We start from the raw sequence: 15557 nt of genomic DNA on the forward strand, positions 1-15557 counted from the left end.
GTCCCCTCTGTCAAGACAGTGGTCCTCTGTCCCCATCTACTGGCCCTTATGGAGGAGATGATGTAACAAAACAAGCACGAATTGTGGCGGAACTGCCAGCGTACCTTGAGTGGTAATATTGAGGGGGCTCTGCTTCTGGATTTACATTGCAGTTTGTAAGTACTAACGAAAGATCACAGTGCTGAGAAAATGAGTATTTTTGCATTGTGGATAGGGGAAGCAAGAACTCCCAGCATGGTTACTGCCCCCCCTCGAGCACCACCAGCAGCTGCAGCAACAGCAAGCAGACCGACTGCCCGAATGCATGTGCACTCGGGCACACCAGCGAAACTGCAGAGTAACCCAGCATTCCTACACAGCACCAACACTTGGTGGTCCAGAGCAATGCCCATCATTCCTGCTCAGCTGGAGAGGAAAGAGGCAGGGTTTCCTAGTTAATGATGTTCGATTAGATTCCTCGATTAAAATCTGCATTAAGCGGAGGATGAATGGGTAAAATAGTTTAATGCGGAAGCGTATTGAGTTAACCAGACAGAGAGGCAGTCTGGTTATCCGGTATGGTCAGTCCACTGACCCCAGTCCTGGAGGGAAGGACGCTCTACCCCCAGGTTTTCTCTCAGTCTCGCTGTTTCCCCCTTACTCTGTCGGAGCGTCTCGGAGCCTTTCAGCCTGTCACCGATTCCAGGTTCCGCCCTTCTCAGGATCCTGAGGTTCAGAGCCTCACCCCGAAGGGGAGGGTGCGGTGCCGGAACAAAAGCCCTGTTTGAACCCACAGGTCCTACCTCCTCTACCTGCTGCTTCCTGCACTGCTGCCGCCGCCTCCGAGTTTCTCGCCGAAAGAAGGGACAGAAAATGGAGCTTGGAGATCGAGGACGAGAGGTGGGAGACTATCTCTGGGGAAGGGAGATATTATTTAATTTTCTGCGATCGGACATTCCCTGACCCTCAAAGTGAGCTCGCTAACCGAAGAACAGTGCAGATTGGAGGTGGCACTCCAGTGTCCTGGCTGAGCGGATAGTTCAGCCCTCTGCTCTGGTCAGGTGCAATCCTGCCTGTCCCACTGTCCGGGATCCAGTCCCTGCGCCTCTTCCCCGACCCCTCGCTGACGTACTACTGACTTAAACGATGTTGAAAAGGCATGTGGACAGGTACAAAAATAGGAAAAGTTAAAGGGTATTTGACACGAACGCAGACACCTGCATCAGCATAGACTAGTTGGGCCGAAGGGATTTTCCGTACTGTAAGCCTCTGAGTTTTCAGCATGTAGGGCCAGAGTACTCCTCGTATCTGTGGCTGACTTCCCAGAGGAATCATTTTCCCGACCTGTACTCAGAGCTGAATTAATTGTTAGAACTACCGTGAGCTTCAACTTTCTCCAACAGTCGCATTTTGACCTGTCCGAATGCTCAGATAAAAATGCTGGAAACGCACAGTTGGCTGGGCAGAATCTACTGAGCAGTTGTGGAGCTGACTCCTCCTGAGAAATGGGAAAACTTGGACATGAAACCCGAGATTTCAGAGAGCAAAAAGTAGGGTGGAAGACTGTGTGACACTGGAAGTGGTGGTACCTTTGGAGGGAGGGTGCTGAAGGATTGTTTGGAAGAAGCACACAGTAGATATGAGGAGGGGAATGGCACTGGAAAGATTAGCAAAGGAGAAAGGAAAAATGCAACTGGAATGGCTCAATTCAAATTCCCTTTGGAAGTCCATATAACCTACACCAATTGACCAGTGATCTGTTGCTTACACCACCACTAATTTCTCCAAGTCTGCCCATAATTATAGATTCCTGTGATGGTGCTAGTTTTAAAATTTCCTAGTTTCCATCTCACGTTTTCCAAATTTTCCAATTCAACAATCCCTGAACCAAAAGAACTTGGGAAGCTTGGTCAAAACGCTGGATTATAGAACCAGTGGACTTCAATGGCATTGGTTCTTTTGTTTTTCTTTGTTCATCGCCTTGGGTAAGTTCCAGTCCTTAGTTCCCCTTTAACTTTCTCAGCAGGTGTGACACAAACTAAATATTGAATCTGTTCGTCAGTTTCACATATATTAATGAGTCAGTGGTTGAACCATCAAAAAACACACAAACAACATTCACAAAATACACTTTGCTTTGTACAGATATATGTACCCAGTCCTCTAACTGCAGCCCTATCCTATTGAATACAACAGCCACATTGTTCTCAAAACACAAGGAAGCAGGTGCAGGAGTTAGGTCACTTAGCTCCCCAGGTCTCTCCCACTATTCAATATGATCTTGGCTGGTCCAAGGCATCAACTCTACTGTAGTCTCTGAGGTCTATTTTTAACTCTTCTGCACCAGTTTCGTCCATCTTTAAATCCTTGATTTTTCAAATATTTATCTTTCATATATCTTTACCTTAAATATATCCAATTATCTGGCCTTCACCACCCTTGAGATTCATTACCCTTTAACTGGGAAAAAAAATCTAATGACCAATGTCTTATTTTGTAGTTTTGTCCCTTGTTCATGACTTTTCCAATAATGAGAATCATCTCAACATCAACCCTTCAAACACACTTAGGATTTTCCAAGTTTAAATAAGATCACCCCTCATTCTTCTAAACTCCAATGAATACAGACCCAAACAATCCAGCCGTTCTTGAAGGGCTACAGATAATGGTGGATACAGCCAAGTCCTTCACAGGCAAAGCCCTCACCATGATTGGGTATATTTACATGGAGTGCTACTGTAAGTAATCAGCTTCCATCCTCAAAGACCCTCACCATCTAGGTCATGCTCTCTTTTCACCACCAATAATAAATATACATCAAAACCTCTAATCATGTAAATCTTCTTTAGACTACCTCCATTGCTGTTATTATCCTTTATTAGGTAAGGGGACCAGAACTCTGTGCAGTGCTGAATTTTGGTTTGGGTTGGCATAGTGTAATATTGGAAATATGTTGTTTGATTATTGTTGGACTCTGTTGGATTAACTATATTGTTATTGGACTCTATTGTTGGGGATGAACTTCCAGGGAAATGCTATGGAGACCAGATTACTGACTCTGAGCATGGGTCCATAGTGCAGAAGGGAAGGAGGGAGAAGAGGGTAGTGGTAGCAATATGTGGCTCAACAGACAGAGGAATAGAAAGGAGATCTGTGGGCATGAATGGAACACCCGAATGGTATGTTACCTCCCAGGTGCCAGAATCAGGGACACAGCATCTTGGAGGGGAGAGGGAACAGCCAGCTGTCTTGGTACATTTTGGTACCAATGACACAGGAAAGAAAAGCAAAGAAGCCCTGAAGAGAGAATTTGGAGAGCCAGGCAGAAAACTGAGAAGCAAGACCTCCAGGGTAGTAATTTTGGATTGCTACCTGTGCCACCAGTGAGGGTAGAAACAGGATGATTTGGCAGATAAATGTGTGGCTGAGAAGCTGGTGTAGGGGGTATGGCTTCAGGTTCTTGGAACATTGGGATCTCTTCTGGGAGAGGTATTACCTGAACCCGAAGGGGACCAATATTCTCACAGGCAGGTTTGATAGAGCTGTTGGGGAAGGTTTAAATTAATTTTGCAGGGGGGTGGGAACTGGAGTGAAGGGACCTAGGACAAGACAGATGGTAAAAAAGTATAGCGTGCATTCGGACTATCAGGAAGGGTAGGCAGATGATAGGATAAAATTGCAGACAGCAAGGTGAGTATCAGTGCATTACGGATGCAGAATCAGAAAGGATAGCAAATACAGTAGTCAATGTGTTATACCTCAATGCACTGAGTATGAAATAAGGTGGATGATCATGTTGTACTTGTACAGATTTTCGGGTATGATGTTGTGACCATCACTGAATCGTGGCTGAAGGATGGTTGTAGTTGAAAGCTGAAGGTTATATGTTGTATCAAAGGAATAGGAGATAAGCAGAGGGGGTGCCATGGCTCTGCTGGTAAAGGATGGCATCAAATCATTAGAAAGATGTGACATAGGATCGGAAGATGTTGAATCCTTGAGGGTGAGTTCATTTGAATTGAATTGACTTTATTACTTACATCCTTTAAATATATGAGGAGCAAAAATCTTTACATTACATCTCTATCTAAATGCACAATTTGTAATTTATAGTCATTTGTCATAAATAGTATTACAAATAATTTAACAGGACAGTCAATATAACAAGGAAATACAATTGTATCAGCATGAATTAATCAGTCTGATGGCCTGGTGGAAGAAGCTGTCCCAGAGCCTGTTGGTCCTGGCTTTTATGCTGCGGTACCGTTTCCCGGATGGTAGCAGCTGGAACAGTTTGTGGTTGGGGTGACTAGTGTTGCCAATAATCATTTGGGCCCTTTTTACACACCTGTCTTTGTAAATGTCCTGTATAGTGGGAAATTCACATCTACAGATGTGCTGGGCTGTCCACACCACTCTCTGCAGAGTCCTACGACTGAGGGAAGTACAGTTCCCACACCAGGCAGTGATGCAGCCAGTCAGGAAGCTCTCAATTGTGCCCCTGTAGAAATTTCTTAGGATTTGGGGGCCCATACCAAACTTCTTCAACCGTCTGAGGTGAAAGAGGCTCTGTTGTGCCCTTTTCACCACACAGCCAGTATGTACAGACCACGTGAGATCCTCGGTGATGTTTATGCTGTGGAACTTAAAGCTGTTCTCCCTCTCAACCCCAGATCCATTGATGGCAATAGGGGTTAGCCAGTCCTTCTGTAATCCACAACCAGCTCCTTTGTTTTTGCGACATTGCGAGGTTTCGGACTAGGACTGCTAGAAAATTAGGCTGGAGAAATAATAATAGGGGACAAGGAGATGGCAAATGAACTAAGTAAGTATTTTGCATTAGTTATTACTCTGGGGGTCTCTAGAAGTGTGCCAGATATTGAAGGGTGTGAGGGAAGAGAAGTGAGTACAGTTACTATTACAAAGGAGAAGGTACTCAAAAAGCTGAAGGACCTAAAGGTGCATAAGTCACCCAGACAAGATGATCTGCACCCTAGGGTTCTGAAAGAGATAGTGGTAGAGATTGTGGAGTCATTAATAATGATCTTTCAAGAATCATTGGACTCTTTTTCCATTTCTGGAGAACTGGAAAGTTGCAAATGTCACTCCACTATTAAAGAAAGGGGGAAGGCAGCAGAAAGGAAATTATAGACCAGTTAGCCTGACCTCAGTGGTTGGGAAGATGCTGGAGTCAATTGTTAAGAATGAGGTTATGGCGTACTTGGTGACACAGGACGAGATAGGATAAAGTCAGCATTCCAACCTGTTGGAATTCTTTAAGGAGATTACAAGTAGGATAGGTAAAGGGGATGTAGTGGATGTTGTATATTTGGACTTTTTAAAGGCCTTTGACAAGGTGCCATACATGAAGCTGCTTACCAAGTTAAGAGCACATGGTGCTACAGGAAAGTTTCTGGCATAGTTAGAGAACTGGCTGATCAGCAGGAGTCAGCGAGTGGGAATAAAAGTATCTTTTTCTGGTTGGCTGCCAGTGACTGGTGGTGTTCCACAGGGGTCGGTGTTGGGACCACTTCTTTTTATGATTTATATCAATGATTTAGATGATGGAATAGATGGCTTTGTTGCCAAGTTTGCAGATGATACAAAGATTGGTGGAGGGGCAGATAGTATTGAGAAAACAGGTAAGCTGCAGAAGCACTTGGACAGATTAGGAGAATGGACAAAAAAGTGGCAAATGAAATACAATGTTGGAAAATGCACTGGTCATGCACTGTGGTAGTAGAAATAGATGTGCAGATTATTTTCTAAACAGGGAGACAATTCAAAAATCTGAGATGCAAAGGGACTTGGGAGTCCACGTGTAAAACTCCCTGAAGGTTAACTTGCAGGTTGAGTCGGTGATGAGGAAAGCAAATGAAATGTTAGCATTAATTTCAAGAGATCCAGAATATAAGAGCAGAGATCAGATGCTGAGGCTTTAAAATGCTCTGGTGAGGCCTCACCTTGAGTATTGTGAACAGATTTGGTCTCCTTATCTAAGAAAAGATGTGCTGGCATTGGAGAGGGTTCAGAGGAGGTTCACAAGGATGTTTCTGGGAATGAACGGGTTATCATACAAGGAAAGTTTGATAGCTCTGGGTCTCTACCCACTGGAATTTAAAAGGATGAGGGGGATCTCATTGAAACCTTTTGAATGTTGAGAGGCTGAGATAGAGTAGATGTGGAAAATATGTTTCCCATGGTGGTGGAGTTTAGGACGAGAGGGTACAACTCAGGATAGAGGGGCATCCATTTAAAACTTAGATGTGGAGAAATTTCTTTAGCCAGAGAGTGGTGAATTTGTGGAATTTTCAGGTGGCAGTGGAGGCCAGGTTGTCCGATGTATTTAAGACAGAGCTTGATAGGTTCTTGATTGGATGTGGCATCAAAGGTTACGGGGAATGGGGCTGAGGAGGGGAAAAAGGATCTGACGTGATTGAATGACGGAGCAGACTTGATATGCCAAATGGCCTAATTCTTCTCCTAGGTCCTAAGGTCTTATTAAGCATTCTTTGTTTACATAATTAATTGTGGTTTATATGTAAAAGTACATGAATGGTATATGTCATTACACTACCATATTATCTATGAGTACTTCACTAAAAGAAAAGAACAGTGTAGACAATTTGTCCCGGGCTCCTTGTTTTTCTTTCAATTAATTTCTGGAATTACAAAACATAACAATGGCGATGAGAAAGTTTTCAAACAAGCCTTAGATGACTACCTACCTGTTGAAGTGCAGAATATTTTTTCTTTGGAAGGGAAGAGAGACATTTGAGTTTTTAAAAAAGGCAGGAAATGGACAAAGTTAACAAGTAATGGCCGCAGGATCATAAACTGTGAGTACCCAATGATAATAATTTTAAAAAAGCCAGAAATAGCTGGCTACATGGGAAAGACAGATGCATTCCATTGTGTAATAGATAACCGGATGATGTATACTGAATAAATTGAACAGTATTTGGAAACAAGTGAAAAGTGAGCGCCAATGTTAATGTGGAACAGGTGGAAAAGCATACTGTTTGTTTAGAAGTTTAACTTCTTCAACCAAAACACTCAAAATGAGCTTTGCTGATATCTTGAATGTATTGCAGGAACACTTAGAACCAAACCCATTGTTGACTGCAGAAAGCTTTAGGTTTCATAAGTGGAATCAAACAAAGGGGAACCCATTCAGGTTACATGGCTAAATTGAAGAAATTGTCTGCGCCTTGTCCGTTCAGTGATGGGCTTAAAGATACACTGAGAGATTGTTTAGTTTGTGGAAGCTTACAAGAAAACATTCAAAGATGGCTCCTAACTGAAACACCACTCACATTTAAAAGAGCAGTTGAAATCACTATTATCAATGGAAACAGCAGCCAGAGACGCATTGAGTTGCAGTCACTAATGAAAGTGAGAAAGAACAAAATTGCAATGTCTAAACAGAAACCCACCTGACCAAACAAATTTTGTTACCGTTGTGGCAGAGGCTCACGTATAGCAGACCAATGCAGGCTTAAAGGTGAAATTTTCAGAAAGTGCAACAAAGTAGGACACATGCAAACAGCATGTCAAGCAGACATGTCCGCTCACAGACATGTAAGACATAGTTTCTTACTGTCCGACTTTAATTTCTCCCTTTTCTGACTTAAATTTTGATATTATAACTTTATTTAGTCGGGTCTGTAGAGCAACAGTTATAATTATGGCTACCCTGAGAAGCACCAAAAGGAATCCGGACCCAGGCAACAGAAAGCCTAAAAAAGCTGACGAGTTCTCAGAGGAACTCCCCTGGGTGAAGAGATTAGAGCCTCAAATCAGCTGTATCGGCATTGAAATAGCTCAACTAAAAGATAAATTGACTCTCTGAGCCTCGATCTTAAAGAAGCTAGTCGAAATGCGGCTGACCTTTCTTCTTGTTTGGAAAAGGCTCAACAACGAATCGTCGATCTAGAAGCTCGGTCACGTTGGAACAATATCCGAATTGTTGGATTAAAGAGAAATCAGAATCTGCTGACACACTGGATTATTTTACTAATATGTTTTAGTCTTTATTTCCAGAGGCTTGTTTGCAACCCCTGAAGATTGAAATGGCTCACAGAATCAGTGCTTTAAAACTTTTGGACCAAGGTAAAAACAGGCATATTGTTGTGCGTTTCCTTCATTTTAGAGACAAAGACCGCGTTATTAAGCTTGCAAGAAAACAAAGATTGTTTCAATTTCAAAGTTCGGAGGTTCACTTTTTTGAATATTTTCTACATGAAATTGTTAAGAAGCATGCTGGATTTTCCTCGGCCATACGTTTAGCTTACCAAAAAAAGCTTTATCCATTACTTCAATATCCAGCTAAATTAAGGCTTTTTATCAAAAATTCTGGAGCTCATATTTTTGATGACCCAGCCGAAGCATTGCATCTTATCAACTCCTTGCCTGACAAGTCTGAAGCCTGAAGTTTGTATGATTTACAACTGTTTGATTGTCTCACGACATAAGGAGTGATGAAATTGGAAGATTTGATGGTTATAGAAAGTCTTTACGTTAAAATGTATTTTAATCTCTGAAAAAGACTGGTTTGGATGGTTTTAACCTCAGAAGACATAGCGGGAGAACTGTTGAAAGATTGTAGATAATGTTGAATCATCTAGAATTTTTTCTCTGTAGCATTTAAATGAACTAATTGTTTTTTTTGTTCCATATGCTTTTGTAAAGATCTTTTAAGTAACTATCTAGATTTCCTTACGTTTTAAAGATGGCAATTGTTTTTTTTGTGCAAATATTTCAAGAATTGTTTTGGATGTGTTTTTCTTCCATTATATAATATAATGAAGGTAATCTCAAAATTGAAGGTTGTTTTGTTTTACAAAAAAAGACACTGTTCCTTCCAACTTAGTTATATTGAGTTATATGTCGACTATAACGAATTTTATGTCCGGTAGAGGGAGACAGAGATTACCTTTTTCATTTTTTAAGTTTTATTTAGGTAGGTGGAGTTTATATTCACTTTCTATGCTTTCTTTGAGGCTTGTGTCGATTGATATCGACTTATTTCTGGGCTTTGTAGTTTGGGTGGCTTTTTTCTTTTTTCCTATTTTTTTATCCCCATTATGGAATTCCGGAGCATACGCTAATTATTATTATTGTTGTTCATCTCCGCCATTTTCGATTACCTTATCCTGACATGCGTCTAACTACTCTTTTTAGATACAAAGTCTCATGATGATATCTAAACAGTTAAATGTTTTAAATTGGAATGTCTGTGGTTTGAACCATCCTATTAAGCGCAAGAAAACATTTTAAATTATTAACCGATTCCAACCTGATATAATCTTTGCGCAAGAGACACATATCTGGTTATGTGATAAAAACCAATTTTTTAAATTTTGGAAGGGTCCTCAGTTTCATGCAAACTCTCAAAGTAAAATTAGTGGTGTTTTTATAGCCAATACCAATGGTAGATTTTTGATTGTTAAAGGAATAATTTATAATAGGAAAACTGTTTTGGTTAATATTTATGGACAAAATGTTGATGATCCCTCATTTTTTTAAAGCTGTCTTTGCTCTATTACCTGATTTAAATGAATATATGTTATTAATGGGTACTGATTTTAATACTTGTCTAAATCCTTTAATGGATAAGTCATCATCCAAATATCAACTTCCTAATCATTCTGCATCACTTATTAATTCCTTTTTAATTGATTATGGCTTAATTGAAGTTTGGCGGCATATGCATCCCAGTGATAGAGAATATTCTCTTCTCTCATATGTTCATAATAAATATTCGAGAATCAACTATTTCATAGTCGATCCTGGACTTCTATTTAATGTTCAGAAATGTAAGTATGATGCGATTACTATCTCTGATCATGCGCCTTTAAACCTAATATTTGAACTAAAAGATGTTGCTCCTACCAGACTATTTTGGCATTTTCCAGAACATTTGTTACAAAGTTCAGAATTTGTTGAGTTTATTGAAACACAGATAAAAGAGTTTTTTCTCTTTAATAATACAGGCTACGTCTCAAAGTTAGTAATCTGGGATACATTAAAAGGCTATTTACATGGTCAGATTATTTTGTATATAGCTAAACTGAAGAAACAAACAAGAATAGAATTAGATAAAATCGCTAAACGAAGAATTAGATAACATCAGTGCAACCATTCCAAATATTGTTTTGTTTAAAAGAAGAGTATAATATAATTTATTATTAACTTATCCTATTGAAGGATATTTGCTTAAATTGAAAAGTCAGTTTTATATTTTTGGGGATAAAAATAATAAGCTCTTAGCTTCTCAATTAAGAGCAGCTTGAGCTAAAAGACAAATTATAAAGATTTGCAAAAATAATGGAGATATAGCAAGTAACCATGAAGACATCAATAATATTTTTCAAGATTTCTATTCTGATCTTTATAGATCTCAATTTCCTGCAGATTCCTCCAAAATTAAGGCTTGTTTACATAAGATTAAATTTCCTCAAATTTCTGTTGACGATCAACAGATGCTTGATGCTCCAATTACTGAGCATGAAATTCAGAAAGCTATTCTATTAATGTAATCAGGTAAAGCTCCTGGACTTGATGGTTATTCAGTAGGATTTTACAAAAACTTTGAAAGATTACTTTCTCTGTATCTTTTGGAAATATTTCATGAATCCTTTGAGAAGGGTAGTTTACCTTCTTCCTTTTATGAAGCTTCTATTTCCTTAATCCTTAAGAAAGAAAAAGATCCTACTGAATGTTCATCATATAGACCTATTTCGCTATTAAATATGGATGCAAAAATTCTCTCTAAGATAATGGCTAACCACTTGGAAAATATCTTAACTAAAATCATTTCTATGGATCAAACGGGCTTTATTAAAGGCCGTTACTCTTTCTCTAACACTCGGAGATAGATGAACATTATATATTCATCACTATCTAAGCAATCCCAATGTCTTTTCACATGGATCAAAAGGCATTTGATAGAGTTGAGTGGCCATATTTGTTTAAAGCATTAGAAAAATTTGGTTTTGGTAATACTTTCAATAGGTGGATTCAAATGATTTATAAGAATCCTATTGCCATGGTTATTACTAATAATTTCAGATCCTCTTTTTTTCACTTTCACGTGGTACTAGACAGGGATGTCCATTAAGCCCTTTGTTATTTAATCTTGTATTGGAGCCTTTGGCCATAACACTCAGTGAAGCTAAAAATATTCATGGTATTTCTATGAATGGAACTATACTTAAGATTTCTCTTTACGCAGATGATCTTTTGGTTTTTATTTTGAATCCTGAGGAATCAATTCCTAATCTTTTGGAAACCATAAAAGATTTTGGTAAATTTTCAGGATATAAATTTAACTTGAATAAAAGTGAATTGTTTCCATTAACTGCCCCTGTTATTATATTGTTATGTACCCCGTAACTAGGTCACTTACCAGCAAAGATAGAGAGGTCCGTTGAAGTCTGATGGTACTATTTTTTAAAGTCTTTATTTATAAAGGGGCACAAAAATAAGATTAATACAAACATTCAGATAATATACGTCGTCACTACTCAATCTAAAAGCGCAGGTCTAATAATAACCATCAATAAGAAACAGCTCAATCGTTTGTCTAGGGGATAATATATTGTCCGATGGAAATATAAAAGTCACTCAGTTCCTGCAGGCTTCAGCCTTTGGGTTTTCACTTGTTGGAGAGAGAGAAATTTGTGAGAGAAGAAACTTGCCCGGGTCTTTCATGAAGCAACACTGTTGAATTGGGGAAGTTGGTTCCCCGTGGTTAGTTCAAGAACATTGGTTCTGTGGTACCTGCCACCGGCTACCCAAGCACGGGAACCGAACACACATGGCTTCCTTCAAATGGCTTCCCGTTACTACGGATTTGTTAGCGTTTCTTCTGGTGCGTCTGAAGGGGTTGTTCCCCCAGACCCTCTTTTATACTTCCTCACGGGGTCTCAGATGTCAATCAGGTTGGGGTGATGCAATCTCTCTCTCAACCAGCCCACTTTGCCCGAGGGCTTGCACGTAGCATAGTCCCCAATCCACAAACGTGGTCTCAGGAGACAAAGGTCAATGTCGAGTCATTTTGCATCGCCGGGGAACGAGGCATTCGGCACGTCTCTCTCCCATTTCCTGGGTCTACTGACACCCCCCCCCCCCCCCAACTAGTGCTCTTGCGATTCTCACAAAGGAGGGGGCTGCGGGCATAACAATATATAATGATATTCCATTTAAAATTGTTAAATCTTTTAAATATTTAGGTATTATAATTCCTAAAAAATATAAAGATCTTTATAAAGCTAGTATAGTTCCTTTAATGGACTCCATGAAACGACTATCTTCTAGATGGAATCCACTTACTCTTTCTTTAATAGCTTGTATTCATGCTGTGAAAATGATGATTTTACCTAGATTTTTATATATTTTCCAAAATATATCTATCTTTTTAACTAAAATTTTTTTTGATCAAACTGACTCTCTTATTTCATCCTTTATTTGGAACAATAAGAGACCAAGAATTAATAAGTATCATTTACAAAAATCTAAAAAAGATAGTGGACTTGCACTTCCTAATTGAAGACTGTATTATTGGGCTGTTAATATCAGACAATTATGTTTTGGGCTATATTGGCTCGACAAGAGCCAAAAACCAGTTTCGGCTGATTTGGAATTGAAAGCTGTTAAACAATTGTTAAACAATTAACCTCAATATTAGGAGCACCATTACCTTTACAGCTCTCTAAAATTCCAAATTTAAATCCTTACCCTGTTATTAAACAGTCCTTATGGATTTGGTTTCAGTTTCGCAATTTTTAAAAATTTTAAACAACTTAAACTGTCTAGTTCTTTATATCAAAACTTTTTATTTAAACCTTCAATAACCGATCCCATTTTTCTCCTATGGAGAAATAAAGGGATCCGTTCTTTTACAGATTTATTTTGTGATGGTCGATTGATGACTTTTGAAGAGTTAATTAACAAATATTCTCTCACTGATACACACTTTCTGCAATATCTTCAAGTTAGACATTTTTTACAATAATATTTATCTAAGTTTCCATATTTGCAAGAATCTGATTTGTTGGATACCATTTTGAATTTGAATCCTTTAGTGGGAGGTTCCATTGGTAGAATTTATAATTTATTTTTACTACAAAAAGAGAACCTCTCATTAAAGATTAAACAAAATTGGGAGAGAGAACTTAATATGACCTTTGTTAATGAAGATTGGTTGCGAGTTTTGAAAAAGGTAAATTCTTCTTCTATATGTGCCAATCACTGTTTTATTCAGTTTAAAATTGTTCACCGTTATTATTTAACAAAGGAGAGACTATCCAAAATATTTCCTAGTATAGACAATTACTGCAATAGGTGTAAAACTGAAGTAGCTACTTTGTCACATATGTTCTGGTCATGCTCTTCATTAAAAATTTTCTACAATTTCTAAAGCTCTGAAAATTAATTTACAACTTAATAGATTGACTATTCTATTTGGAATAGTTCTGCATCATATTCAGGGTATTTCATCTTCAGATCAACATGTAATTGTATTTGTTACATTATTGGCAAGAAGGGCTATTTTATTAAAATGTAAAGATACCTCTGTCCCTACCTTAACTGAATGGTTTTCTCAAGTAATGTTATGTCTCAGTTTGGAAAAAAATTAAAAGTAGAACTTTTGATCCTCGATTTGATTTTGAGAGAAGATGGGGCTCTTTTGCCAAATATTATCATTTAATTTGATTTATTTTATATGGTTTCCTTCCAATCTTATACTATATAAACATGAACTGGCGGTCGATGCTTCTTTTTCTTTATATATATATATATATATATATATATATATATATATATATATATATAATGCTAAGACGTATTGCTGCGGGAGTTGATTCCTAATGGGGTTTTCCCCCTTTTTTGCAGTCAGTGGGGTTTTTTTCAGTTAGTTAGCATTCTTTTTTTTCCCTTCTTTTCCATATATACATTTTTTTTCAGTTTCATATACTATGATCAGCTTTTTTTTCTCTTCAGCTTTATTAATTGTGTATATATCAACTTGTTGAAGTTTTGTATCATTTTATAGCTGTAGAAGATTAAGTACCAATAAAAGGATTCTAAAAATGAAAAAAATGAAAACAAAGATAAATGGACTGCACAGGGAAGAGAAAAAGATAAAAAGTCAAGTTGCAGTTTCTAAAAGTGCTAATCTGCATGCTGTTGAAGAAAAATCTGAATGATGAGAGTGACATAAGATTTACATGTGAAAACTAATAATAGACAAGCAATATGGCGTACGCCAGAAGTGAACGGCAAATTAATTAAAATGGAATTGGACACTGGCTCAGCTGTTTCAGTCATTACGCAAAATGAGTTTGAAAGCCGTTTCAAGGATAGGGAACTGAAGCCTGCAGATATCCAACTAAGAAGGTATACTGGAGAAGATAACTCCTGTGAGAATGACGTTTGTTGCAATGAAAGACAACAACCAACAAGGCCCATTGGGCTTGTATGTGTTAAAAACAGGATGCCCAGTATTTGGAGGCTGTGATTGGCTGAAACAAATGCAATTTGATTGGAGATCCAGCCACAATTTGCATACCATATCCCCTGCAGTAGAGTCAACTGAAAGCAAATTAAGAAATATACTGGATGTTGCCACAGCAGTGTTCAAGGCTGGCATAGGAAAGCTCAAATATATCAAGGGTAAAATTGTGTTAAATAAAAATGCCATACCCAATCTTTTCAAAGCCTGTCTGGTCCCTTATACCATCTGTGATAAGGTAGCCAGTGAGCTGGATTGCATGGAGGCTGAAGGAATTCTTTCCAAAGTTGAGTGAAGCCCATAGGCAACACCAATGGTTCCAGTAGCCAAGAAGGGTGGGTCTGTCAGGATCTGTGGTGATATTACGGTCACCATCAACCCAGAACTGAAAGTTGATCAAAGCGCTCTGCCCAGGATAGAGGATATTTTTGCAAACCTTTCTGGAAGAAAACACTATAGCAAGATGGAAGAAGAGTGCAACATGTTTCTCAACATAAACACTTAAAGGGCTTTATCACTATAATAGCCTTAGTTTGGAGTGGCATCTGCACCTACAAATCTGGCAGAAAGCTATAGACCAGGTGCTGCAAGGCTGCCCAGGCACTCAGTGTTACCTGGATAACACCACTGCTACCAGTGAGAATGACTAGGAATATCTCAAAAATCTGAAGACTGTGTCCAAAAGATTAGCAGATTATGGGCTCAGAGTACAATGCAGCAAGTGTGAATTCTTTAAACCAAACATTACTTACTGTGGTCACACCATTTATGCACAAAGGTTACACAAATGCGCTGAGAAAATTCGGGCGGTGGTGGATGACCCAAGGCTAAAGCATGTGTCTCAATTGCAATCCTTTTTTAGGATATGTCAATTACTACAACAATAGACAACAGGTGCAGGAGTAGACCATTCGGCCCTTCTAGCCAGCACTGCCATTCACTGTGATCATGGCTGATCATACACAATCAGTACCCCGTTCCTGCCCTCTCCCCATATCCCTTGACCCCGCTATCTATAAGAGCTCTAACTCTCTGTTGAAAGCATCCAGAGACTTGGCCT

General features: G+C 38.8%; 1 protein-coding gene across 1 annotated transcript in view; it reads left to right on the forward strand.

The window, feature by feature from the left end:
• Positions 1-234: 234 nt before the first annotated feature.
• Positions 235-15557, forward strand: part of LOC132401350 (protein FAM177B) — a 28872-nt gene continuing 13549 nt past the window's right edge. The window contains exons 1-2 of the mRNA XM_059983480.1: positions 235-337; positions 776-879. Of these exons, the coding sequence (XP_059839463.1) occupies positions 235-337; positions 776-879 (207 nt within the window). The remainder of the gene's footprint in view (positions 338-775; positions 880-15557) is intronic.

Source organism: Hypanus sabinus, chromosome 10 (assembly GCF_030144855.1).
Source record: "Hypanus sabinus isolate sHypSab1 chromosome 10, sHypSab1.hap1, whole genome shotgun sequence".
Classification (NCBI taxonomy): Eukaryota; Metazoa; Chordata; class Chondrichthyes; order Myliobatiformes; family Dasyatidae; genus Hypanus; species Hypanus sabinus.